At 57.4% G+C, this 26,723-nt stretch overlaps 3 protein-coding genes across 7 annotated transcripts in view; 1 reads left to right on the top strand and 2 right to left on the bottom strand.

Annotated features, from left to right (window-relative positions):
* The window catches only part of BCAR1 (BCAR1 scaffold protein, Cas family member), a 44,782-nt gene extending 28,090 nt beyond the window's left edge, over nucleotides 1–16,692 (top strand). For all 5 annotated transcript variants that reach the window (XM_031458058.2, XM_064488955.1, XM_031458057.2 and 2 more), the window contains exons 2-7: nucleotides 3,935–4,546; nucleotides 9,965–10,126; nucleotides 10,285–10,401; nucleotides 11,228–12,325; nucleotides 13,138–13,227; nucleotides 15,685–16,692. In XM_031458058.2, the coding sequence (XP_031313918.2) occupies nucleotides 4,010–4,546; nucleotides 9,965–10,126; nucleotides 10,285–10,401; nucleotides 11,228–12,325; nucleotides 13,138–13,227; nucleotides 15,685–16,197 (2,517 nt within the window). In that variant the 5' untranslated portion in view covers nucleotides 3,935–4,009 and the 3' untranslated portion in view covers nucleotides 16,198–16,692. The remainder of the gene's footprint in view (nucleotides 1–3,934; nucleotides 4,547–9,964; nucleotides 10,127–10,284; nucleotides 10,402–11,227; nucleotides 12,326–13,137; nucleotides 13,228–15,684) is intronic.
* Nucleotides 16,693–17,640: 948 nt separating this feature from the next.
* LOC105106186 (chymotrypsinogen B) lies at nucleotides 17,641–21,258 on the bottom strand. Its single transcript, XM_011000309.3, has 7 exons — nucleotides 21,207–21,258; nucleotides 20,278–20,381; nucleotides 20,085–20,164; nucleotides 19,626–19,704; nucleotides 19,083–19,263; nucleotides 18,122–18,255; nucleotides 17,641–17,802 (listed from the first exon to the last, which is right to left on the bottom strand). Exons 1-7 carry the CDS (start codon nucleotides 21,256–21,258, stop codon nucleotides 17,641–17,643), a joined length of 792 nt encoding a protein of 263 aa, XP_010998611.1.
* A 483-nt stretch (nucleotides 21,259–21,741) lies between these two features.
* On the bottom strand, nucleotides 21,742–24,660 carry LOC105105250 (chymotrypsinogen A). Its single transcript, XM_010999353.3, has 7 exons — nucleotides 24,609–24,660; nucleotides 23,738–23,841; nucleotides 23,554–23,633; nucleotides 23,392–23,470; nucleotides 22,820–23,000; nucleotides 22,608–22,741; nucleotides 21,742–21,964 (listed from the first exon to the last, which is right to left on the bottom strand). Exons 1-7 carry the CDS (start codon nucleotides 24,658–24,660, stop codon nucleotides 21,803–21,805), a joined length of 792 nt encoding a protein of 263 aa, XP_010997655.1. The 3' UTR covers nucleotides 21,742–21,802.
* Nucleotides 24,661–26,723: the final 2,063 nt, after the last annotated feature.

A 26,723-nucleotide genomic window follows, 5' to 3' on the forward strand; every position in this document is an offset into this window, starting at 1 on the left:
GCTGCTGCTGCTGAGGACTTGGGGGAGTAGGAGGGAGGAGTGTGTCAGGAGCAGCTGGAGAGGCTTAGAGGCCCAAAGGGGCCGGTGCTTAGCCAGCCGGAGCGCTGCAGCACCAGCAGTGCCCAGGACTGCTGAGAGCCTGCCTCTGGGGCTCTGGGCGGGAGCACCAGCTGACGCAGGCGGAGGAGCTCCTGGTGCCAGGCGTCTGGTACCACGTGCCCAGCCCAAGAGGTACTTCCCAGCCTGGCTCCGGCTGCCCCAGACTATACAGTTGCAGGCAGAGTTGGCCTTGACTGCTCAGTGAGCTCACACTCTGGGATGGGGGGCTGGCCACCCTGGATGCAGGAGGCTCCAGTAGCTCTCCTGGGCCTAGGGGACCCTACCTACAACCCATTCCTCCTCCCCCATCTCACCTTGGCCTCAGAGCTCTCCAGCCTCCCTGACAGCCCAGCCCTGCCCAGCAAGGCTTGGTTGAGGCCCCTCTACCAGCCTTTGCTAGGCTGCCCTCCTCTAAGAGGTGAGGGGCCTCTGAGGGGCATTCCCCAGTCTGCACCCCGCCCCCTTTGACTGGGTTGGAGGGGAATTTTCCTGTGACTCACTCTGCTGGCACTTCCTGTGGTCACCAGGGCAGGGGCTGAGGGGACCCAGCGGGGTGGCTCTGTGTTCTGGGGTCACTGGGGGAGGGTGGGCCGGTAGCCCGCCCCCTGACGGGATGTGATTCCCTAAGGCCGTCTGCAGACCATATTTGGGAAATTTGCTTTTCCTGCAAGCAGTCTAGGGGTGGGGCCCCTGAGCCCTGGTGGGCTGCAGGGCAGCCCCTGACCCTTCCTGCTCCTCCGGGGTCTCTGGCCTCTGGACCTGCTTTAGCCTCGCCTGTCCCATCCTGCCTCGGAGCCTAGGAGGTAGTCCACTGTTTTCTTTTTCAGGATGTTATTTTTTCAATCCCCAAACCAAGTAATGCTCATTAAATACAAATTGAAAATTTGTGGAAAATGGGGAGAGAAAACAACCTCTGCTGTCTCTAATATTGCCGTCTCCCCATTTTTCAACTTTAGCATTTTATTGAGGACTCATTGACACCTCAGTGCATTTATAACTGTCCTACTTATGGTGTGGACAGCATTGCAGCAACCTATCACCCGGGGGCTTTGCCCTGGCGCTCACCTTGGTACCGTGTGAGTCTGCCTGTTCTGCTGTCTGTGAGCTGCCTGCCTGGGCTGGCTTTTCCCCTGGGCCTTGTCCCTCTTGTCTCCCAGCTTTCTGGCTTCTGGCCCTTTCTGAGCTGCTCTGTAAAAAGTGGGCTCCCAGCTGATGCTCCCCAGAGTCTGAGCGTGCAGTCTGGGCCTGGGGCATGTGCTGCCTGCCCAGGCCTCCCCCAGGGGCTGCTGTCCCCCTTGGCGGTGATCAGGCTTTCTTCCGTACTCCTCAGTGTGATGGGCAGGGGACATGGAGCTCAGAGAGGCTCTTTCTGGCCGGGATGCTGGTGTGGAGGTGGGCACTCCTGGCTTTGGCTGAGGCTTCACGCCCACTCCTCTCTGCCCCCAGAGCCCAGGCTCCCACTTCCTATTTCTTCCCAAGGGGCATGGCCCTTCCATCCACGTGGAATTCCAGCTCCTGCTTGACTCCTTAAAGATGGAGTCCAGGGAATGAGACTCAGGCCAAGGTGGGGAGGGTCACACAGTTAGTCGGTGGTCTGAACCCAGGTCTCATTTCTGAGTCAGGTCTAGACCAGGCTCTGCATCCTCAGACTCCAGGGGACTCGGAGAAGGGCAACCAGAGCAGAGGCCTGGCTGGTGTTGCTGGAGCCCAGCTGGCCTGGCAGCATCCTCTCCTCAAACCTGGCTTCCGCCGTGTGTGAGGCCTGGGCCATTGTTGAGACCTGCAGAGTTCTCTGCTGCCCTCAGAGATGCAGACAGCCTGGTCTTCTCACCCAGGTGCTTATTTCGCTCCTGCCCTCTGCTGGAACGGAACTTGGCCCTCCTGCTGGGGTTCCTCTGTAATGTCTCTGGGCCCACCCTGAGCCCTGCACTCACACAAGGGAGCAGCGGCAGCAGGGGCCTCCTCGCCCCTGTTCTTTGTCCCCAGTGAGGTTCTGGGCCAGCCTGTTCGGTGTCTGCCAGTGCTGGGGGCCTGTCCATGGAGCGTGTGTTCCCGCTCTGGGAGGGTTTGCTGATGAATACGGCCCATAGCAGCGCCCTGCAGCAGCAGTGCTGGGCTGGCTATGAGAATTAACAGGAGTAAAGAGCAGGGGTGGGCCAGGGGGTGCTATCCTTCTGTGGCTGTCCTCACTGTGTGTGGGACGCTTTCTTAGTCTTACTTTATTTTCCCCATTTATTCCTGATGCCTGTTTCATTCCTCTCTCTCTTCCAGGAGTACCCATGCAAATGTAATGTGTGTGGAATCTGTCCTTTGACAAGTGTCTATGAAAAATAGGTTGAATTGTTTTGTAGATGATCGTAACATTTACGTAAAGCATTCTGGGCTGTAGATTTGTTTATTGCTCTGATGCAGGAGGGTGTGGCTAGCATTCCTCACCATACACCTGGGCACCTGCTGGAGCACGGAACAGGCTTACAGGTGTGTCCCGCTTTGCTAGCTGGAGCCCTAAGCATCCTTGTTGGCCATCTTGGCCATTCAGTTTTCCCCTTCTGAGAATTCTTCGTAGTTGGTTATCTGTTGGCATTCTTGACTTTTCCTTGCTGATTTGTCAGAGCACCTCCAGATTCTAGATTGATCACTCTCTTTTCACTTGGTGGCCTGTCACCTTGTCAGCTTTGTTTTGTCACCTATCCAATTGGATCTATTCACCTTGATGAGGATGAATCAATCCTCTGTTTTTGCTGTTGTTACCTTATATTTTGTACCACTGGGATCTTTGTTTTGGGGGTTTTGTTTTATAATTTTTTCCCACCTCAAGGTCACAGATATTTTCCCACAATTTTTTTCTTTTATCAGCTATTAAGTTTTATCTTTTACATTTAGGTCTTTAATTGCCTTTTGTTTATAACATGAGGCAAGGGTCCAAACTGACTTTTCTTCCTCCAGTGAGTGAGTTTTCCTAGAATCACTTGTGATGCAGCCCTCCCCTGCTGCAGCCTGTCCTGGCTGCTGGTCCCTGTCCCATGAATTTGGAATTGTGACCTGTCGTCACAGCAGGAAGGAGGTGCCTTTTTGCACCTCCTTTTTTTATTTTTCCAGAATTGACCTTATTTGTGGACCTCTATTCCTCTGCTTAATTCTAGAAAAATTCTCTTTCTTTGGTCCAATTCCTAAAAAAAAAAAAAAGAAGAAGAAGAAAAAGATCTTGCTGGCACTGGCACTTTTATTGCACTTGTAACTTACTGTAAGCTTGGGCGAATTGATACATTTTCTCATCTGAGGTGTCTTGCAGTCTCTGCTTGATTAATTCCTGGATAACTTGTAGCTTTTGTTATCACATGACGTGGTTTCTGTGAGGTCCCTTTCCAACCACTTTAGATCCTTCTAGTTTGTTGAGATTTTCACATGGATGACATGTGGTCTGCAGGTGGTGACCTGTTGTCCCCTCCCCACTCTCTGGTCTTTTCTTCCTGGCCGGTTGCACTGCTGGGGCAGCAGGACCACTATGCTGGGGCAGGGAGGGTGTGCATCCTGTTCTCTTCCCAGAACGTGGTGGCCACTATTATCATCGCTGCTCTCCCTGGTGTTGGTCCAGGTTGTACCATGACTCTGGGAGTGTTTTGTAGAGTATCTTGAGTGCCACCCTGGGGTGTAGGTGGTGGCTGCAGTCATCTGATCAGCTGGGCCTTTCTGCTGGGGCAGTGGGGACAGAGGCCTGGGGATCTCTCCAAACCCTGCTTTGTTCCTTTCTCCTTGCCAAGGCCAGATGCCTCCCCAGTCCTGGAGTGGGTGGGAGCCAGTGTCCTCATGCCCACCTGTGTCCTCTCCCCTCCAGAATGTGCTGGCCAAAGCCCTCTACGACAATGTGGCTGAGTCCCCGGATGAGCTCTCCTTCCGCAAGGGTGACATCATGACTGTGCTGGAGCGGGACACGCAGGGCCTGGATGGCTGGTGGCTCTGCTCACTGCATGGGCGCCAAGGCATCGTGCCCGGGAACCGCCTCAAGATCCTGGTGGGCATGCATGACAAGAAGCCAGCAGGGCCAGGCCCCGGCCCACCCGCCAGCTCAGCCCCGCCCCAGCCCGGCCTCCACACTCCCGCTGCCCCGTACACGCCCATGCTGCCTGCGACGTACCCAACCCAGCCTGACAGCGTCTACCTGGTGCCCACCCCCAGCAAGACTCAGCAAGTCCTCTACCAAGCCCCCGGACCCAGCCCACAGTTCCAGTCTCCCCCAGCCAAGCAGACATCCGCGTTCTCCAAGCAGATGCCCCATCACCCGTTTCCCAGCCCAGCCCCAGACCTTTACCAAGTGCCCCCAGGGCCTGGCAGCCCTGCCCAGGACATCTACCAGGTACCACCTTCCGCTGGGATAGGACACGACATCTACCAGGTCCCCCCATCCATGGACACACGCAGCTGGGAGGGGACGAAACCACCAGCCAAGGTAAGGCCTCCCTGGTGTATCTGGGCAGTCCTCCTGGTGGGTTTTGTCCAGGCCTGGTTTCTGGGTGCAGCAGAAAGCACTTTTGGGGTCTCTAGGGCTCCAGCAGTGGCTGCACGTTTGGTCTGGGGCCGAGGTGGGAGGTGAGCATCTGGGGAATGTGCTTATCTGTATTCTGACGTGGGTATGAGCAGGTTGGGGCAGCCCAAGAGGAGACATCGGGCTGGCCTTGGACTATAAGGTGGCCTTCAGCTGACAAACCCCAGTGGGCGGGTGTCACCAGCAGAGGACACAGCTTGTCAGAGGCTGAGTGTGGCAAGCAGGGCAAGCAGGGCTTGGCCAAGAAGGCCTGAGCAGCAGGCCGGGGGTGGACCGCCAGGGACCTGGTGCCTTGCTGAGGGTGGAAGGTTTTGGGTAGGAGTAACCTGCCCAACCACAACTGGTAAAGTGATTCTGGCCACGGTGGAGGGTGTGGGGAGCCCAGAAAGGGGAGGCTGGGAGGCACTTGAAGGGGAGAAATGGAGAATGGAGCGCAGGGCTGCAGTTAGGCCAATCCAGAAGAAAGGACTGGACAAGAGAGATGTTTCGTTCTCACGGAGCATGATTGGGAGAGGAGTGGAGCAGAGCCCACGGGGTCCTCCAACTGGCCACTCTACCACCCTCCATGTGGGGCCGGCAGGGAAAGGAGGAGGGGACCAAGGGGAGAGGCCAGCCATCACATGCCCCGGACCCCTCAGGTCCCCTTGAAGGGGTACAGCTCATCTCCACAGGTGCCTACTCCTCTCCTGGGCCATGTCATGGGTCTGCCGGCATCCGCAGGGTGACCTGCTTGTGACTCCTGGGCTGCAGGGAGGACGCTGTCTGTGGGGTTGTAGGGTCACCCTGAGGGGGACTCTTGTTCAAACCCCTTATGGGCTGTTGCCATTGGGAAGGTGGACGGCGGCCAGGCTCTGAGCCCAGCACCTCAACTCGACACAGGCCTGTCTGCCTAGGACGGAGGTGGGACTGGAGAGGGGCCAGGCCCCCACTGAGCTCTGGGCTGAGTCAGGAGCAACCTTTACTCACCTTTGGGCCTGTGTCTCCCAAGACACAAGTGGAGTAGAGTTGGGAGTGGACGTTTCCTGCAGCCCCTCCTCCATTCTGGTCTGCCCCTGAGGACCCTGAGAAGCCAGCCCACATCAACAGGGTGACCTAGCCCCACCCCAGCTCCCCAGCTCCTCCCTCTTCAGAGGGAGGCCATTGCAGAGGCCATGGTGGGAGAGGCCAGGGGTGGGCCCAGCAGCCGGCCTTTAAGAGAAGCCACTGTGCTCTGCTGGGGTCAGCTTCCTGGGACCCCGCCTCATGTATGTGCCAGTCTGGTCCAGAGCTGCCTCTGTCTAAGGACACTCACCCCCTGGCACTGAGCCTCTGTCTTCAGAGCCAGCCCAGGGCTGAGGTTGGAGCCTTGCCCAGGCCCGGTGGGCAGTGGTTCGGTCATGATGTCGTCCTGCCCTGCCCACAGACAGAGCTTGGTCTCCTGGCTGGAGATCGTTGGCTGGAGATGTGGACAAGGCTCCATGGTCACTGGCTCCCAATTTCTGCCCAGCCTGCTCCTTCAACTACCTGGCCAGAGACAGGCCAGTGGCAGAAATGTGCCATGCTGGACTGGAATAGCCCAGATTTGGGCTGCTGCCAAGGTGGCCTTAGCTGGAGGAGCAGAGGCCTGCCAGGGGGCACCTATCCTGTGAGGAGATGGCAGGGAGCAGTGACTGGCTGGTGAGTCTTGGGACAGGCCATACATAGTCCATCCCCCTGCATACAGCCCCTCATCCCCCAGGGAGGGACTTCCTTTCTCCCTACCTGCCTCCCTTCCCGAGTCTTTGCAGTCAGGCTTATCTTGGTGCTTCTGTGAGGCCAGGGCAGGGAGTGGAAGCCCTGTGGTCCAGGAAGCAGCAGTGAGACCCTCACTCCAGGCTATGGACTCAAGCCCATGTTTTGGCCATTGGTTGTTTCCCTCCCATGCGAAGAGCTTGCTCTCAGACTGCTTCTGAGCTCATGTGACTGAGTCCCTTTCTCTGCAGACCCAGACCTGGCTGGTGGCCCAGGGAAGAGAGCCCTGTGTCCTGGGGCCTGGTTGCCCTCCCTGGAGGAGCCACATTGCTCCTGGCCTGGGCTGCCTTGATTGCATCTGCTTTTCTTTTATGATTGTGAAAGCAATGCTTGCTTGTCATGGAAAATGCATAATGTATGAGAGAGCATGGAGATGAGCTTCCCCAATCAAGAGAGGATCCCTGGAGAATCTCGGCATATTTTGTCGAGCCTGTTTCCAATTCGTCTTTCACAGATTTGTATACATACTTTTGCATTTTGAGGTTGTAAATCCAACATTTGATGTCAGAAGCATTTTCTTGGGTCCTTAAGCATGATTACAACGACCGTGCCTGATTTTGCTGGGTTGCCCCCTCTGCTGGGAGGCGGGCTTCAGGCAGTTCTGGTGGCGAGTGTCTCTGTTACAAATTGCAAGGCCGTAAACATCTTAGAGTGTGCACCTGTGCCCACATTTCAGGCTGTTTTCGGAACCCTGAAACTGAGGCCCCTGGTTCCAGGGGTGGAGGTCAGCTGGGTTGAGGGGGACTCTGCCAGGACAGTGGATGGGTACACAGGGCTCTGGGCCTAGGCAGCCAGAGGGTGAGTGACAAGGCTGGTGGGCAGGAGGCGTCTGCTACCTGCAGCCTGGTGCAGGGTGGCCTTTGTGGCTGGAAAGAGAGGTCAAGGCCACACTGCGGAGTAGGCACCCTTTGGGGTTGGGGCATGGCTTTAGGAAGCTGAGGGCAGAAGCAGGTGGGGGCCCCAGAGGGGGAGGTGTTTTGTGAGGTCACTCCTGGGGAAGTGGTTCTAGGTCAGGGGCTGCAGCTGTGCCTAAGGGGGCAGCCTTGGCACTGGGTCAGGCCCTGGGGAAGACACAGCTGAGCTCAGCCTCATTCCTTCTGGAAGGACAGGAGCTTCGGAAGGAAGGGACCCACGTCAGGCATGTCCATCACTCTCAATGAGAGGTAGTGGTCACCTGCTCCGTCCCCCAGCACCCAGGCTCATGCTCCATTTCCTGGAGCAGAAAAACAAGTCTGTTAGATGAGGGTTGGGCTGGAGGGGCCAGAGCGAGCCAGCCTAGGTCACGTGGGCTAATGCCTCTTTTGCAGAAGGGGAGACGGGCAGTCCAGCTGCATGGAAGTGGTTGGCGCGCCCAAGCAGGACGCAGCAGGCAGCCTGCCCTATCCCTGGAGTCTTAGGAACCTGCAGCCTCAGTTCTCACTCCTGCAGGCGCCCTGACGGGCCTCGCCTGCCTGGGTCGGGGTCTCTGGATGTGCATCTGGCGGTGGGTGTTGTGCGTGTTTTCTCCGCCTCTGCGTGTCTTTTTTCTGTGCCTTTGACGTGTGTGTGTGAGAGAGCATGTGGGTCTTGAGTTGGAATCTGTGCCTCACCCTAGACTTTGGTTGCGTCACCCACCCGCACAGGCTCCAGGTCCTGCTAACAGGGCCTCAGGTGCGGAGCAGGGTGGCCTGTGATTAGCAGGCTCAGGGGCTCTCTGGAGTGTTGGTTTCCCTAACGAGCTTTTCCTTCCCCTGCTCGTGGCTGCCTGCCTTTTTCTTTCTAACAGAAAACATTTGTTGGTTTATATGGCTGCTTACTGTCACCGACTCAGCCACACAAGTGGCACTTTGCCCATGGCCCAGGCCTTGTCCAGCCCCCAGCGCCCACCCCACATCAGTGTGAGATGGAGCAGGCACTCCTGGGGCACAGAGAGGGCGGGTGCACCCTCATCCTGGGCCCAGTTCCCACCTGCCTTCCAAGGCCAGCAGGGCCTGGAGACGCCTCAGGACTTGCCTCGAGGCAACGCCAACCTGCCACGTCCCGCCAGCCCCCTGCCTGCCCCGCCTGCCCTGCTCTTGGAAGGTTCCAGCATCTAAAAATAGCTCTGGAGGAGACACAAGTCTGGGGCTCAGAGAGAGATGAGTCTGGGGAGGGCCACCAGTTCCACTCCCAGACTTGCCAGGGGTGGGGTGCGGTGGGCAGGGAACACCCAATGGAGGAGCTCGTCCCAGCAGCTAACGGAGGCGGGCAGGGGATGCATCAGCAGGAACCTCTGCCAAGCCCAGGGCTGATGAGAAAAGTGCTGCTGCCCAGCCTCAGTGGGGACACTGCTGCTCCTGGGTGCCCAGCATGTGGCATGCATCCTGCACCCTCCAGGGCGCACAGGCCAGCAGAGCCGATTGTTGGTGCCATGGGGGCTGGGCGCAGGCAAGGGGGCATGAGCCCTGCTGTTCCCTGGGTTGTGTGTGGGGAAAGCCTCAGTCAACCCTGTCCCAGATCTCCCATTTGATTAGCGAACAAAAGGCCTTTTTATCAGAGAGAATTGAGCAGGGAGCCTTGTGGGGGAGTTTAGAAGACCCTGCTGGCCCCTCCTGCAGGGCTGACCCCTCCCACAGGCCTGGGTGCCTGCAGGGAAGGAGACTGCTGCCCACCCAGCACTGCCTGCCAGGTGTGCTGGCATGAAGGGCCCTGGGCAGCTCACCACCGTGGACCTCAGGCCTGGGGCAGGCCACTGAAGAAGGGAAGGGGCTGGCCTTCTCTCTGGGCTGACCATCCCCCAACTAAGCTCTCTTCTTTTTGGGTGAGTGGTGGTCTCAGTGGCCCTGTGGTTGGTGCAGTAGGGAGTAGGGGTCTTGGTTCTGGTCTGGGTCACTCCTTCACACCCACACCCAACCTTCCAAAACAGTTCCATCTCTCCTTTTGCCCTAGAACTGGCCCTGAGGTCTGGGAGTCCTTGGGGCCATCCTCAGAAGTCTCCCCAAGATGTGCTGGGGGACAGGGAGGCCAGGGGCTCTGCTTGCTCCCCTGCCAGGCTGCTGCCTCCTTGCAGGCCTCAGGCCTGGACTGTCAGGACTTCCTGCTGGCCACCTCCTCTGGACCCAGCCTGAGGAGGCCCAGCCTGGCACCGTTTGTCCTGGAGCCAGAAGGTCACTGCTGGGTCCTGGGCAGGCCTGTCTGCAGAGGGTGCAGCTGAGAGGTGCCATCAGGCAGGGGATCCCCAGTCAAGGGTGCTCCCCCCATCAGCCCATGAGTACCCGCCTCTGGGACCTTCTGGGTAATCCACCTCTGGAGACTGCTTCTGTTTCCTGCCAGAACCAGATGACTCAACACAAACAGTGCGGTCCTAGTATTCCCCAAGTGCGGTGCTTCATTGGAGAAAGGGCAGGGAGTACAGAAGGATGAGGACCCCCTTGTGTGTGGGATTCTGGGTGTGTCCGAGTAGCCTCTGAGCCCACCCTTGGGAAGCCCCCTATGTGTGTCTTGCCCACCTCAGTGGGGCGTGGAATCTCCCTGAGGGTAGATCCTGGAGCTGGCTTCCAGGGCCAGTGGTGACAGTTGGCTGTCTGCCCCCAGGTGGTGGTGCCCACCCGAGTGGGGCAAGGCTATGTGTTCGAGGCCTCCCAGCCAGAGCAGGACGAGTACGACATCCCGCGCCACCTGCTGGCCCCAGGGCCCCAGGACATCTATGATGTGCCCCCTGTTCGGGGGCTGCTTCCCAGCCACTATGGCCAAGAGGTAGGTGCTGGGGATGGGATGTGCAGGGGGGTCCTCAGGGAGCTGGGCTTTCTCGGCCCCAGCCAGGGTGTTCCTGGGGTGGGTGCTGTGGGTTTCTGCTCTTTCCCTCCCCTCAGGTTGCCCCAGCACCTATATCACCTCACCTTTTCTGCCCTCAGGTATATGACACACCCCCCATGGCTGTCAAGGGTCCCAATGGTCGGGACCCATCACTGGACGTGTATGATGTCCCCCCCAGTGTGGAGAAGGGCCTGCCACAGTCCAACCACCACGCGGTAAGCAGTCTGGGGATGCTGAGGCCTGACCTGTATGTAGGATTCTGGGTGTGACTGAGTGTGTGCCCTGGGATGGGGACCCAGGTTGGCAGGGCTGGAGACACTGAGAGACCTGACTCTCAACCCTGGCTCTACCCCTCACTCGCTCTGTCAGACGTGGAAACTGAGCACCCTCTGAGCCTCAGCTTCCTCGTCTGTAAAAGCTCCCTTGTAGGTCCTTCAAAGGGTTCTTGAGAGGATCACACAGGATATCAGCAAGGTGACCGCAGAATTTATCCTCAAAACCAGGGTACTTCTGAGCGCAAAAGGAGGATGACCAATAATTATGAAGGGGCATCAGGCACAAACGAGGACTGTCCTGGGTGAACCCAGGTGTTGTCACCCTGAATACGACATGCAAATAGCTCAGCCAAGTACCTGCCACAGAGTAGAGAATACACAGCAGCAGTGGTGACAGCAATGACGATGATGGTGGTGGTGGTGGTCGCAGTGGTGATGATGGTCTGAGGACTGACCTCTCATTCATGCAGTGAATTAACTCATGTAATCCTCACAATAAACCTGTGAGGAATTTCTCCCATCTTACAGGTGAGCAGAACGGCAGGGAGAGGTGGAGTCACTTGCATTAGGTCACACAGCTTGTTAGCAGTGAAGCCAGGATCTTGGGCTCTGGTCTGGCTCCAGAATTGGGCTCTTAACCTGTGTGGAGAAGAATCATGAATGTGAATGTGTGCCCTGGGCTGTGTCTGTGTGTGTGACTGGGACCTGCCTGTAGGCTCCTAGGTGGGCAGATGGGTAGCAGCCTTGACCAGTTCTCGGCCCCCAGGTCTATGATGTTCCCCCATCGGTGAGCAAGGACGTGCCCGACGGCCCACTGCTGCGTGAGGAGACCTATGACGTGCCCCCTGCCTTCGCCAAGGCCAAGCCCTTTGATCCGACCCGCCACCCACTGGTCCTTGCTGCGCCCCCTCCAGACTCACCACCAGCGGAGGACGTGTATGACGTGCCACCTCCAGCTCCTGACCTCTACGATGTGCCCCCTGGCCTGCGGCGGCCTGGCCCTGGCACCCTGTACGATGTGCCCCGAGAGCGGGTTCTTCCTCCCGAGGCTGCTGACTGCAGTGTGGCCGATGACGGGGTGTACGCGGTGCCCCCGCCAGCTGAGCGAGAGGCCCCGGCCGATGCCAAGCGCCTGTCGGCCTCCAGCACGGGCAGCACACGCAGCAGCCAATCGGCCTCCTCCCTGGAGGCGGCAGTGCCCGGCCGTGAGCCCCTGGAGCTGGAAGTGGCCGTGGAGGCCCTGGCACGGCTGCAGCAGGGCGTGAGCGCCACTGTGGCCCACCTCTTGGACCTGGCAGGCAGTGCTGGTGGGTGTGGGGGCTGGCGCAGTGTCCCCGAGCCTCAGGAGCCCCCAGTACAGGACCTGCGGGCTGCCGTGGCTGCTGTCCTCGGGGCCGTCCACGAGCTGCTAGAGTTTGCCCGCAGCGCCGTGGGCAACGCTGCCCATACTTCTGACCGCACGCTGCATGCCAAGCTTAGCCGGCAACTGCAGAAGATGGAGGACGTGTACCAGACGCTGGTGGCCCATGGTCAGGCTCTTGACAGTGGCCAGGGAGGCCTGGGGGCCACTCCCGAAGACGTGGATCGCCTGGTGGCCTGCTCTCGGGCTGTGCCCGAGGATGCCAAGCAGCTGGCCTCCTTCTTGCATGGCAATGCCTCGCTGCTCTTCAGACGGACCAAGGCCCCTGTCTCGGGGCCCGAGGGGGGTGGCCCCCTGCACCCTAACCCCATTGACAAGACCAGCAGCATCCAGTCCCGGCCCCTGCCTTCACCCCCCAAGTTCACCTCCCAGGACTCACCAGATGGGCAGTACGAGAACAGTGAGGGAGGCTGGATGGAGGATTACGACTATGTCCACCTGCAGGTGGGTGCCCTCTCTGCCCAGCTTCCCTGGTCCCCTGGGGGAGTCCCCTCGGGTCCCTGACTGACACCCCTGTCGTGGGGACCCTGGTCCCCCCACCCCAGAGAGCTCTTGTGGACAAAGGAAGACTTGGTCCCCAGCAAGGCCTTGGTGAGTCCCTGCACGTTCCTCCCTTTGACCTTCCAGGCTGATGGGCCCCCAGAAACCCATCTCCCTATCTCAGTTCTTTGGGCCCGTGTGGCTGCGTCATCAGGGGTCCTGCAGTACCACCCAGGAGGTACACTCCTGAACACCTGTAAGAGCTGGGCTACTCTGGTGACCAGGGCAGAGGTGGCCCTCTTCTGTTTGGGGAGATGAATTCTGAAGTACTAGCAAAGACAGAGTTACTTACAGGCATGGGGGAAGCAGTAAGGTGATGGGCAGGTGGGGTGGGTTGGGCCTCTGAGCAGAGGCTAGGGTGCCTGCTGAGTGGACACCCCGGTGAGTGGCACTCCAAGATAAGAGCTGGCAGGTGCCAAGGCCCAGTGGTCAGGGATGGGTGGGCAGACCATGTATGCCAAGGGGACGGGCTTGGATGTGATCCCTGACATGGGAGCTGGGTAGGGAGGCTGGCCATGGCAGTGCGAAGTGTACCTAGCCCCTTCCTGGGGGCAGGAGGTGAAGGAGGCCCAGGAGAGCTGCTTCCTCAGGAAGCTGCCCCACCCTGGACCTGCGTGCAGCGTGCAGCGCCACCTGGTGGCCCCTGGCCTCACACTGCACCTCACTGGGCCTGTGGGGACTTCTGGTTCAGCCCAGTGTTTGTGTCTCCCCTCCAGGGGAAGGAAGAGTTTGAGAAGACCCAGAAGGAGCTGCTGGAGAAGGGCAACATCATGCGGCAGGGGAAGGGCCAGCTGGAGCTGCAGCAGGTGAGGGCACTCAGGTTCCTGGCTTTTCCCAGCACAGGCGTCCCTAAGAATCTGTCTCCAGAGCTGAGCCTCCCAGGTGCCCCCTCACTCACATCCCATCCCTGCTCAGCTGCATGACTGTCTCCGTGTGCTCACTGGATTTATATTTAGGTTATTATCAGAGTAATCATTAGAGATTTTAGCACACATGGGAAAGTGTGGAAACAAAAAAGAAGCCACTTACCCCCAGGGGTGGTCACCGTGCTCTGACTTCCAGCCCTGCTCCTGCCTGAGAAGGAGCCTCTGTCCATATTTGAGATGCGACTTTGTGAACAGTTACGTCTGCTTCTATCTCAAGATGTTTCCATGGTATTAAATATTCCTCATAAATTGTTTTTAAAGGCTGTGTGCATCTATTATAGTTGAATGTTTACCTTGTACCCAGTGTTCCTTGTAAATAACACTGCTGTGTTTGTCTGCAGACATAGGATTTTCTTCATATTTTGGATCATTTACTGAGAGTAGGAAAGGAATTTTTTTAAGGGAGTTTTATTCTGATTATGAAGATTTAAAAGATTAAAATATAGTCTAGTCCAACATGAATGTGAAATTTCAGCCAGAAAGTTTCCGTCAGCCCGTCTTCCCTGGGCACGGGGAAGGGTGGCTTGGAGAGAGACTACCGGTGCCGTCTGAGACCTGGCACATGGCATGCATTTTTCAAAGCCACGTTTCCCCAGCTGTAAAGTGAGGAGCACAGTTGTACTCATCGTGGGGCTGATGTGAGAATTAAATGACTGAACCATGTATAATGCTTAGGAGGTGCTGGGCACGCAGAACATGTTCATGATTAGCTGTATGTGGAATCTCCACTGACTTGGGTGATGGACCTCTGCTTTATCTGCTTTATCTTCCTCTGGGATCTTCTAGCATTTACTTAACCAGTCCCATGTTGGTGGGCGTTTAGGTTGTGCACAGAGTTACTTTTGTAAACAATGCTGTGCTGACTATAAGTCTTCACATATCTGACTGATCACTTAGATAAATTATTAGGAGCTGGAAGAAAAGGAATGTGTATGAGAAACTAAACATTTAGAGCTCCTAAGAGAGGGACATGAAATATAGGTACATAAAATGTATTGACAGGAATGTTTGTTGCTCCATTTCCATATCAGTGAAAAATCTGGAACACCCCTCAAATATCTAACAATAGAGTATTGGTTAATAAAGTATGAGCATTATACAGTAGAATATTATGTAGCTGTTAAGAATTGTTAGAGAATGAAAAGGACCCAACAGACTTAAAATAAAAATGAGTGTATTCTTTCTCTGGACAAGAGAACCGAGAGGCGAGTTTCACCAAGTAGCTGCCAAAGAGGGAAAGTCAGAGGGTTTCAAGTGCTAGGAAGTGACAGTTTCGTATTGGTTTGCTATTAAAGCCTGAAACCTTGGTTAGAATAGAAACTAGTAATATACATGGCCGGTCACAGCCACGCAGTCAGAACCAGCTTATGAGGACATGTTGGTCCACACTGCTGACATCCAGGCAAGGCTGCCGCTGGTGGAAATTATTGCCTTACCACACAGTTCATACGTACTCACTGACGTGAAATGCATGACCTATTGCTGTGTGCTAAAATAGGCTATAAAATATTATATATTGTGTTCTTTCCAGTTTTCTAATTAAAAAGGAAATGGGAATATCCATCTTTAAAGGAAAACTTGAAGAATGTACACCAGTTTTTGGTGTGAATTACTGTTTTTCTGAAATTTGCACATACCATGACCTTTTTGCTTTTGTTTAAAATTTTTATTGTGGGACATTTAATACATATATAAAATTGAAGAACATAGTCCCCCAGGTACCCACTGGAGAAAAGGAACCCTGGGTACCATTTGCTCAGCCCTACCCATTCTCAGCACAGCAACTAATCCAGTGTATCTGACACCCCTTTCCCCCAGATCATTTTGAAGATGTTACATCATTTCATCTGCAAATACTTCAGTATATAGTTCTAAAAGATAATTTACCCAAGATTTAACAGAGGTTATTTCTGGATGCGTGGGATTCCAGGTGATGCCTGTCTTTTTTTATGCTTGGTGTATTTGAATCTTTTTACACTATATATGTTAAGGTGAAATTTTTTTTTAACTTTTTCTTTTGAAGCACTTACTGATTCATAGGAAGTTTTAAACAGAGTGCAGGGCAGTCCTACCTACCCTTCTCCCAGTTTCTCCCAGTGATCACATCTGAAGTAACTAGAGAACAGCCCTCGAACCAAGAGACTGACATCCCTCACCCCTGCCCCTGCTCATTTGTTTTCTATTTCTTTCATTTTATCATTGCAAAAATGTGGCATAAATGGAATTAAACCTTTTGAGATTGGCAGTAGAGCTGTTTGGAGAATGTCCAGCAGGCACCCCTTTCTGTCCCTTTTGCTCCCTGGCCATGGTTTTCACTCTGCTTTCCCTCTGCCCCAGATGAAGCAGTTTGAACGGCTGGAGCAGGAGGTATCACGGCCCATAGACCACGACCTGGCCAACTGGACGCCAGCCCAGCCCCTGGCCCCGGGGCGGACAGGCGGCCTGGGGCCCTCGGACCGGCAGCTGCTGCTCTTCTACCTGGAGCAGTGCGAGGCGAACCTGACCACACTGACCAACGCGGTGGACGCCTTCTTCACCGCCGTGGCCACCAACCAGCCACCCAAGATCTTCGTGGCACACAGCAAGTTCGTCATCCTCAGCGCCCACAAGCTGGTGTTCATCGGGGACACACTGTCACGGCAGGCCAAGGCGGCTGACGTGCGCAGCCAGGTGACCCATTACAGCAACCTGCTGTGCGACCTCCTGCGTGGCATCGTGGCCACCACCAAGGCCGCCGCCCTACAGTACCCATCTCCTGCCGCCGCCCAGGACATGGTGGACAGGGTAAAGGAGCTGGGCCACAGCACCCAGCAGTTCCGCCGGGTCCTGGGCCAGCTAGCAGCCGCCTGAGAGCTGTCACCTAGAGGGACAGAGGGCAGGGGAAGTGGGCAGCGATGGCCCCCAGAGAGCCGTCATGCCTCGGCCATGGGGACAGGTGACCCCAGCTCCACCCGGGCCTGGCGCCCCAGACTGTCAGGGATTTGTATATATTTATGACGGGGCAGGATGTGGGATGGTGCCTCCTCAGAGGAGCCTGAGCAGAGCTGGGCCCTGGTGCCGAGGCCAGGAGCAGGCTGGTGATCTTTCCTGAGTGCACGGCTGTCCTGCGGGCCCAACACTCAGGCCAGGCCAGGGGCTTGCAGGCCCCTTGGCCCACGTGGCCTCAGGTGACCCTGTGGGCTGACCCAGCCTGGTAAGGGTGCCAGTGGCCCCTCCACAGGGGAAGCGCAACTGTGGCATGTTCCCTCTGCACCAGGAGAAAACCCTAAAAAACTATTTTTCGTTATTGATTTTCCAATCATTTGACTAATAGTCTACATTTAAATAAAATTTCAAAACCGAGAAGCGGCCTCCTGAGGCATGAGAGGCGAGCATGCCGGAAGGTGGGAGGGCAGGTGTGTCCTCGCTCTCGGTGCCACAGGTGGGAGTGGTGGGTTGAGGGGATTCGTGCTGAGGCTGTGGGCAGCCTCTCCAGAGGGTAGAGAGAAAATGGGCCCCTTCAGAAGAAAACCAAGGCCCCGGGAAGCAGGGCTGGGCCAGGGAGATGAGGCTGAGGCATCTCCTGCGAGGTAGGGGAGGGCTGCCATTGAGCCTGGAATGCAGGAGGGAGGTTGAAGAGCAGTCCGCTGGGACCAGAAAAGCTGGGTTTTGGTGCGGCAGCCAAGGCTGCAGCCAGCGCTGAGGTCTGATGCAAATCCAGCATGGTCCCAGGGCAGGCGGCCAAGGCGAAGGCAGATGTGGGGGCCGGGGGAGCTCTAGGAGTCCCTACATCCCAAGGCAGAGAACTGTGTCCCGGCTGAGGGCACTGGTAGGAGATACATGATTCCACATAGAGAAGCTCGCTTTCACAGACCTTATCCGGAACTTAGCTCTTAGAAAGAAGCCCCTGATTTCAGCTTGTGGGACACCTTATTTGAATTACACATGGACTTGGCCTCCAAGTGGGGAGGTGGGGGCCCAGAGAGGCCCTCACTTTAGGTCATTGGTCTCCTTTCCAAAAGTCTTGGCACCCCAAGTAAGACAAGAGCCCTGGGAAGGAGGTGCTTCTCTCAGCTGTCACCATTCTGCATATGAACTTGGGCCTCATTTTCCCTGTCTCTGTGAGGAAGGAAATAGGGTTAGGTGATCTGTCAGTCCCCTCAGCTCTGAACTCCAGAGGGGACCCCAGTGAAGGCAGCCATCTTACCTCCCCTCTCCCTACTCTAGCGAAGACACACAAGTGAAGATGCAAGCAGTTGCTCTCAGTAATTTTATTAGGGTTTTACACAAATTGGGAGGTGGGGTGGAACAGGCTCAATTGGCCTCCAGAACTTCCAGAACCCAGGGAATAAACTTGGTGACCCGGGTGTACACGCCTGGTGAGAATGGGCGACACCGGCTGCTGCCCCAGGACACAATGCCCACCAGGGTCCAGCCTCCATCCTTCTGGCAGACCAGGGGGCCACCAGAGTCGCCCTGCAGGAGAAGAAAAGACTTGAGTCCAAGCCTGAAAGGGGGTGTCAGGGCCTGAGTGTGCAGAGTGTGCAAAGGACAAGTCGGGCCCAGTGACCGGGCACCAAATACTTAGATCTGCTCAAAGGGCAGCCCCAGCTCTGTGGCCTACTCCTGGAGGGCCTGGGGCAGGTGGCTTACCCTCTCAGCCTGGATGTCGTCTGTAAAATGGGCTGAAAATAACCAGCTCAGGGGGCTGGCGTGAGATTAAATACCCTTGGGGCTTCCCACCCTTGGCCAGAGCCAGCCCTCACCCTGGGCATCTGTCCATGCAGGGCCATACCATGCAGGAGGAGATGCCGCTGGCGCCCGCGCAGATCATCACGTCGGTGATCTTGCTGCCCCAGTACTTCTTGCAGTCCCCGTTAGACAAAAGGGGCAGGGTCGCCTGCTGCAGCTTGTCGGGGGTCTTGATGGCTGGAGGGATAGAGGGCTTGGGGTCAGGGCCCCTCACCTCACCAGCTCGCCCAGGGGGGAAGAGACCAGAGCCGCCTGAGCTCTGCCCTCCCCCTGAGTGGTCCTCATCCTCCTCCAGTGATCATGGACACCGAGCTCCGCACCTTCCCTGACACCTTCAAAGCGTCTGTGGGACACGGTGCCTCTCCGATTCCACACCTGGCAGCAGTGACTGGGCTTCCAGCCCAGTTCAAACAAGCCCTGCCCTCCGAGGCTGGAGTTCTCCCATCCTTGCTGGACACTGTGTGTGGGCCGAGGGGCTGGGCCTTCCTCCCCGGGGAAGGGGAGGGACGGCCTTCCGACTGGGGACACTGGAGGGGACCCACCTCCCTCCTGCTGCCCTTTCCTGGCTGCTTCTGTCCTGTTAAAGGACCGGCAGGTGGGCGGTGACCTGCGCGGAAGAACTCAGGGCGCGGAGGGAGAGCATGGGGCGGAAGAACGTCAGGCGGGGGAGCAGCGCGGCGGCCCGGGGCCGGACGTTCAGGCCGCGAACCCGGTTTGGACACTGGCCTCCGCGCCCAGACTTCACCGGAGCCTTCACCCTCCTCGGTCTGGAGGGGAGTCCGGGCTGTCCATCTCCTTGCAGGTTAGTGAGGGCGATACTTGCCGGTACTTCGGTGTTTCTTCCAAAACTATTCATGTATATATTATCAAATCTCATTTTTATTCGTGTTTGGAAGGTTTTAACTAAGAGGGGTTTAAGTGGAAGATGTAGTGACTGTTGCAATTTACAAATGTGCTTGGAATTTGGACCAAAAACTAGAGTAAGTCTCTGCAAGGACACTCACCGTTGTACCAGGTCTTGCCCCAGCCGGTGGTGGCGCACAGGGAGCCCACAGGGAAGCTGGCGTTGGCGCTGGGCAGGCAGACCGGAGACACCGTCCCGGAGAGGCGGGCGGGTGTGGCCAGCTTCAGCAGGGAGATGTCATTGCGCACCGTGTGCAGGTCCCACAAAGGGTGTTCAAAAACCTGTGCGGAAAGGGTGGGGGCTGGGCAGACCGCGGAGGGAGGATTTAGGGGACTTAAGGGGAGACAAGGGCCTGGAGACTCAAGGGGCTTGGTGCCAGTGGGGCAGGGTGGTGAGAAAGGAACGATGATGGGGCTGAACTGACAAAATCTCTGGAGTGGTGGGAAAATGGCATATGATATTTTGCCTTGTCCTACAATGAGCAAAACGTAATCAGAAACAACCTGTAAAAGAGCTTTATTATTTGGGAAAGAGATGAAAAGAAATCTCTGACCACAGAGTTGCAGGTGGGGTAGGGCCTGAGCCACTGGTGGGGATCCCCTGCCCGAGCCCAGCCTCCTCGGGGCTGCCTGGCTGTCTGTACCTCAGCGATCCTTAGCACCTGCACAGCCTCCTCCTCAGAGCCATGATCAGACACCCCAGCTACCACGAGGTGGTTCTTCCTGGAGAGAAAGGAGGGGGCAGACAGAACTCAGGATCACCACCACCACCTCCTCGGAGCGTTGGGGAGTGTGCCAGGCTGGGTGAGCCCCAGCTGGGCCACAGACTCATGTGGTGACCTCAGGGCTCAGTTTCCCCATCAGCATGGTGAAGGCAGAGCCCAGACCAGCTGTCCTGGACCAAGCTGGGGTCTGGGGAGGTGGGGTGCTAGGGTAGAGGCTTTCGGCAGATTGAGGCTCTACCGGCGGCTGGCGGACAGGAACAGCTCCTCCCTAGCCTGCAGGTTGTCCCAGCCCCTTTCCCACCTGGTGGCAGCGCCTGGTTGGGGTTGGGAGGGGATGAAGGTGAAATAGGGGCCCCTACTGCCCAGCCCAGGCCTCACCTGACCCCACAGTGGGCAGCAGTGACCACCCAGTCCCCGCTGATGAGAGAGCCCCCACAGAAGTGGAAGCCGGTGCTATCCTGAAGAAAGATGGGGGCGAGGGGGCGGGGATCAGCGCCAGACTGGGCAGCAGATCCCTAGCCAGGCCAATACCCTAGTTTATCCTCGACTCATGGACAGAATGCCCCCTCACCTGCAGGGACACCTGCCAGGGCCAGGAGCCGGGGACAGCATCCTCTCCATTGACGATCCTGGACAGACCACTCAGCACAGGGTCGATGGCAGGGACCCCACAGCCTAGGGGGAAGGGTCAGGGCATCTGGTCAATGGATGGTGCCCCAAGGGGGTCAGGGGTGAAGACCTGGCACTCCCAGGCCTCTGTGGCACCCTGGCACCCAGAACTTTGGCTACTGCAGGGAATTCAGCCTCCTTCCTGTTCAGCTGATAGCCGCCCTCAGGTGCCCTTGTGGATGGCCCCAAGGCTGAGGGTATCTGGAGTTGGGGCAGTGCTGGGAGGCCAGGTCTGGGGACCCCCACCCTGCTGTGTGCCCTGAGGGGAGTGTCTATCCCCCTCTGAGCCCAGTGTCCTGTTCTGGGGGCTGAGATGTCCTGCTTGAGTCCTGGATGCTCTCACAGCTGGACTGAGTGGGGTGCTGGAGCTCTGAGTCTCCAACAGGAGCAGATTCAAGCGAGGATATAACCTGGCTGGGGTGGCACAAACCCAGGAGTCTGTCCAGGTCTGGAGGGTGGAGGGCAGGGCAAGAGGGATGGACAAGGAATCATTCTCAAGGTAGAATTCAGACAGCTCAGTGGCAAGTTTGGAGAGTAGAGGCACCCAGACCACCCCCCAGCTTCGGAGGGTATGGAGGAGACCAAGATGAGTCAGGGTCCAAGGTATGTCCAGTTAAGTCTGAGGTGCCCAAGGGACCTCCAGGCAGTGGAGTGGGGAGACAGGCAGAGGTGCCCAGGGAGGCTGAGAGGGGAAGCTGGGAGGGCGGGCGGCAGGGCTGGTTAGAGGCATGAGGACTTGGACCCTCCTGGTCTCTGCTTCTGGGTGTGGGGGCCAGAGGATGGGCGAGGCTTGACCTGGGGCTGCCAGGCCTGCCTGAGCCTTGCACTTACCGAAGCTGCTGCCAAAGAGAGAGAAGCCAAGGACAACCCAGAGAAAGGCCATGATGTGTGGCTCAGGAGGTGAGATGGGGTCTGCCTGAGGGACCCCCAATATATTTCCCCAGCCCACCAATCGCAGCCTGCCTCGCCATCGCTCCTTATCTTGAGTCCTTGGGCTGAGAAGCACCTGGCTCCAGCACAGGCCTGGGAAAGAGGCAGCCCTTGAGGGCTGCACCTGGGAAGGTTTCCTGGAATCCCAGGTGCGTGGGGCCAGCGTTGGGCTCAACCTCCCAGCCACCCACTCCCCAGGGCTGGCCCTGAGCACACTGAGCAGGGGTGGATGCAAGGACCCAGCAGCCAGAGGGTGGAGGGGAGTGTCGGGTGAGGGGTAGAGACCAAGGTCACCCTTCACCTGCCTACGCCCTTCCTGGACATTCTTTAGTGGGGCTCTAAGGAGAGGCCCTCCTGCCTGGCTCAATGAAGGCCCAAGTTCTCAAGCAGAGTGAGTTCTCAGAATCACCAACATAGGACACAGACACCATCGACATGTGTTCTACCGGTTTATTGAGGCTTTGTGGAAGCAGGGAGGCCAAGGTGAGACTGGGGGCTCAGTTGGCCGCCAATATCTTCTGTACCCAGGAGACGAGCGCGGTGACACGGGCGTACACGCCAGGGGTGGAGGTGGAGCAGGTGCTGCTGCCCCAGGACACGATGCCCACCAGGGTCCAGGCTCCATCCTTCTGGCAGACCAGGGGTCCACCAGAATCACCCTGCAGGACAGGATGGAGGGGGCTCAGATATGGCAGCCCAGGTGGCCTGGCCCAGAGGCCCCTGGACGTTTTTCCCAGAGCCCAATCCTAGGCCTGACAGCCAGCAGAAGCTCTGCACAAGCATATTTGAGGGATTATGAAAGAAACTTCAGCAGCTTTTATGGTTTATGCCCCTAGAAGTCTAGGCTACACCTTGAGGTGGGGTCCTATAACAAAAGTTCCATAGAGCTGGGCGGATTGACAGGATGAAAGCTGGCCATATGATCACTGTGAGGGAGAAAGGGTTGCCTGACCCCTTCTGGAGCCCTCCTGGGCCACCACGCTCTGCTGCCCAGGCTGTATACTGCACAACTACAGGAGGTGCCCTTGCTCAGATGCTGATATCAATGGAATCTTGCGATATGGTGGCTCTGAGACCAAGGCCCTTGCTCTGGCACCTCTCTGCTGAGGTTATCAGTGACCCACCAGGAGCCTTGTCTTCCCAACCACTCAGGCAGGAATGCTGGGGAGCAGGCCCTAGAAAGGTATCTGCCTGCTACTTCTATCTCCTCTCTCTCTCTGCCCAAGCCCTTGGCCTGGGCTTTGGCCTGAAGCCACTCCAAGCTGGGAGGGAAGGGTGCCAGGGGAGCCTGGGAAGCCATACCATGCAGGAGGAGACGCCGCTGGCACCTGCGCAGATCATCTTACTGGTGATCTTGCTGCCCCAGTAATTCTTGCATTTGGTGTTGGACAGGAGGGGCAGGGCCGCCTGCTGCAGCTTGTCAGGGGTGTTGGCATCTGGAAGGGTAGGGTGGGTGGTCAGCGACTGATGCCCTCACCTCTCACCTGGCCAACCAGTGGTCAGTCATCACTCACTGGTGTACTTAGTCAGGCCCCAGCCGGTGGTGGCGCAAATTGTCCCAGCGGCAAAGTTGTCATCAGCGCTGGGCAGGCACACAGCCGACACGGTCTGGGAGAAGCTGGCGGGCGTGGACAGCTTCAGAAGAGTGATGTCATTGTTGATGGTGAGCGAGCTGTAGCTGGGGTTCTTGAAAACCTGTAGAGTGGGGCCGGAGAGCTGCTGTCGGGGTCTGGGGAAGAGCCAGTGGTGGGGAAGAGCCAGCAGGGGGGAAGCAGGGTGCTGGGCTGCCCCTGATGGCCTCAGCTCTCCTCCCTGGACAAGGGCCTGTTCAACTCGGCAGCTCCTTCTGTGGCCCCAGGACCCTGAGGCCCAGGCGCCCAGATCCCAGGTGCAGACCTTCCCCTCGTGGAACCTTGCACACCCTCCTTTCTGCTTTGCCCCAATGTGATGGGATATTGGGGTGACCAGGAGGAGCTGGAGCACCCCTTCCCACTCCTCCCAGCCCCCCAGGGGGTTAGCCTGGGCTGCACATTCCCAAGGGCCCATCCTGCCTGGGGTCACACCTGGGCCCTGGGTGCCAGTATACCTTGGCAATCTTCAGGACCTGAATGTCCTCGGAGCTCGAGCCCTGGTTAAACTCCCCAGCCACAACGCGGTCAGAGGTTCTGGGGGAATCACGTGGGGGTTAAGGACAGAAAATGTCGTCGGTTCCCCCCACCCCAACCCAGACCGGAACCCAGGTCCTCACGTGACCCCGCAGTGGGCAGCAGTGACCACCCAGTCCTTGCTGATAAGGGAGCCTCCACAGAAGTGGAAGCCGGTGCTGTCCTGGAGAAAGATGGGGCAGGTGGTCAGTGCCGGCCTGGGCAGCAGCTCCCACCCAGGGCAATACCCCAGTTTATACCTGACTCATGCACAGAATGCCCCCTCACCTGCAGGGACACCTGCCAGGGCCAGGAGCCGGGGACAGCGGTCTCCCCGTTGACGATCCTGGAAAGGCCAGTCAGCACAGGTTGGATGGCAGGGACCCCACAGCCTGAGGGTGGGAGTATAGGGTGAGAGGTGGGGGCCAAGGTCAACTCTGGGCCCCCTACCCAGGACCTTCCATCTCAGGAATCCCCCAGGGACAACTCAGTCTGATGGGTGCTCCAGCCAAGAGGCTGAGCCAAAGCATGGGGCTTTGCAGGTTTGAACCTGTCCCCATCACTGTCTGGCTTAACACTCTGAGACTCAGTTTTCCCATCAGCAAAATGAGGATCTTACAGTTGCTAGCCTCACAGAGTTGGTATAATAAGGATGAAAGGTGAGTTAACAGACAAGGCAGGAACTTACTCTGTCCCTGGCACATAGTAAGCGCTCAGTGAACACAAATTTAAAAGGGCTGGTTCGAGGGCCCCAAAGGCCCAGTGGAGGCCAAGTCATACCTACCCACCTTCTCATCATCTGAGCCTGTTTGGGAGCCACCAGCTGTTCACAGAACTTTCTGTTCTTCAAGAATTGTCCTCCCCCTACCCCCAACCCCTGCACAGGGTGTGAGGCTTTGGGGCAGCCCCAGAAGGTCCACTTCCACCGTGGGGGGCCTCACACTGGCTGCTCTGGTCCAATTCTCGCAGTGTCCCCATTGTACAGATGGGGCTGGTGAGACTCAAAGGGGAAAGAGACTTGCTCAGGCTCACGCTACCCAGCACTGCATGTGGCTGAGCTGGGAGCAGGGCCCCTACTACTCCATGCTGGTCTCAGGGTTGGTGGAGCTGGTGGAAGGGGAAGACAGTCTTCCCGGCCTCTGTCTGCCCTGGCACTCACCGAAGGCTGTGTTCAGGAGGGCGAAGCAGGAGAGGAGCCAGAGGAAGGCCATGGTGCTGCTGCCAGAGAGGTGTAAGATGCCTCCCTGGAGGGCTCCCCTTAATATCCCTGTGCACCAGGCTGGTATCTGGAGACCTTGAGATGATAAGCCCTTTCCTGGGCATGAGTCCGAGTGGGCAGGATGTGCCAGAGCAGGCCTGGCATCAGGGCCCAGGATGGCAGCAGGTGCGGCGATGGCTGATCTTGGGGGCAGGGTCAAGGGCAAAGGTGGAGCTGAACAAGGTGGCCCTCTACCCACAGCTAAGGGGAAGGGGGCATTTGGGCTTCCTCCTCCAGGCCCTGACTCTGGAGGGGGCCCTGTGGACGGCAGCCAGGCATTGGCAGGATTTGAGCCCCGGCCTAGTTTCTCATGGTCTGAAGGACCTTGAACAAGTAATTTAATTGGTCTATAGTTGTTAAAAACCCCTTGGGCAGTGTGGTCAGGTAGGGGAAGGGGTGGGGACTGAAGCATGGTGAGGGTACAGGTGGCTAGTGGGCTGAGGATGCTCCTCTGGTCTCGGGGATGGCCAAGAAGGCTCAGTGGAGGCTCAGCTCAACATCAGTGGCAGTCTCGCCGGCTGTGTCAGCACAGCTCAGAGGGCAAGCTATCCACTTCCTGTTCATGTGGAACCAGGCCTCTTCACTCAGGCATCCTGCCCTTGGAATTGAGCATACAACATCACAGGGCATGACTGGGCCCAGGGCGAGCCAGGGGCCCCTGCTATGTCCCAGCAAGAGCTGGTAGAGGCTGTACCAGGCGGGAAAGCACCAGGGAGGCCTGTTTCTGGTGAGCAGTAGGGCCCTTTCCCAGCATTTGGGAAACTGGGGTGGAGGGAGGGAGAAATTTGAAGGTGAGGCTGCCAGGCACAGGGCACGCACCCCAAAACGCACGGGTAAAACATCTCGGCTGTTTTAAATTTCCATTGTAGTGATGATTATAGCGTGGTGGTTCATGGTACAGGTTATAGCACTAAACAGCTGTGGGGCCTTCAACAAGTTACTTACCTTCTTTGATCCTGCTTCTAAGTTGTAAAATGGGGATAAGTAGGGCACAAGTCCCACATTATGAAAGGGCACAGCCCATCTTGAGCGTCCTGGGACCTGGCCTAACACAATCCACACTGGTGGTCCAGGTACTTCTCCTTGATGTGCCTGTGAGGCCCTTTGTGCATTCTAGAGGACTGTCCAGTGACAGGGAGGGATGGCCACAGTGCATTAGGTGGGAAAGCAGGGCATAAAACAGGATGCAGAGTGTGGCCCCCTCTGTAGGAAACCTAACACCTGTGCAAGTCCATTCATCCCGTCAACCAGCGCTTACCAGGCCCCTGCTGTAACAGAACAAGTGAAAGAAAGAAACACAAATTCCTGCCGTACAAGCATGCCTTATGAGCATGCCTTACATGGGAGTTTACGGAAAAGAGTTTAAGAAAAAAAAAAAGTAAAATATACATTACTTCCAGCTAAGAAGTTATCATGATCATTATTATTTTTATTATTATTATTGATACCGAGGCAGTGGAGCCTCACTCATAAGGGGACATTTAAGTTGCAATCTGGGAGTTTGCAGGAGCACGCCAAGCGCATCTGGGCAGAGCCCAGGGAGGGAACAGGGAGAGCAAAGGCCTGGCAGAGCGAGTCTGGGTGGCACCAAGAACCGAGAGGGCAGGAGTGGGCAGAGAGGCCAAAGGGCTGACGGAGGAGGCCCCTGGTGAAGACGCAGGCTGCCAGGAGCGGCTGGCCATGGTGCCTTTCTGCCAGTCTGCCAGACGAGCTGTCCTGGCGGCCCCTGGCTGCGAGGTGGCAGCCACCCCTGGCCGGGGTTGGTAGGGGAGTGGACGCTGGTAGTGGTGGGGGAAAGCGGTGGCCGGAGCCTACCCGTGGCAGTGGCCGTGGCCTTGAGAGCCGACAGCTGGCCGGGACCCTGCCAGCCCAGCACCCCTCAGGCACCGGAAGCGGAGGCCCTTGGGAACAGACTCAGCTGCAGGTGGGGGCGGAAAGGGCGGCCCTGCAGGTGTCCGACTTCTGCTGGGGGCGGGGCCAGAGCTGGCTGGGGCGGAGCCCGCGGTCCTCCACCGC

Source organism: Camelus dromedarius, chromosome 9, assembly GCF_036321535.1.
Source record: "Camelus dromedarius isolate mCamDro1 chromosome 9, mCamDro1.pat, whole genome shotgun sequence".
In the NCBI taxonomy this organism is placed as follows: Eukaryota; Metazoa; Chordata; class Mammalia; order Artiodactyla; family Camelidae; genus Camelus; species Camelus dromedarius.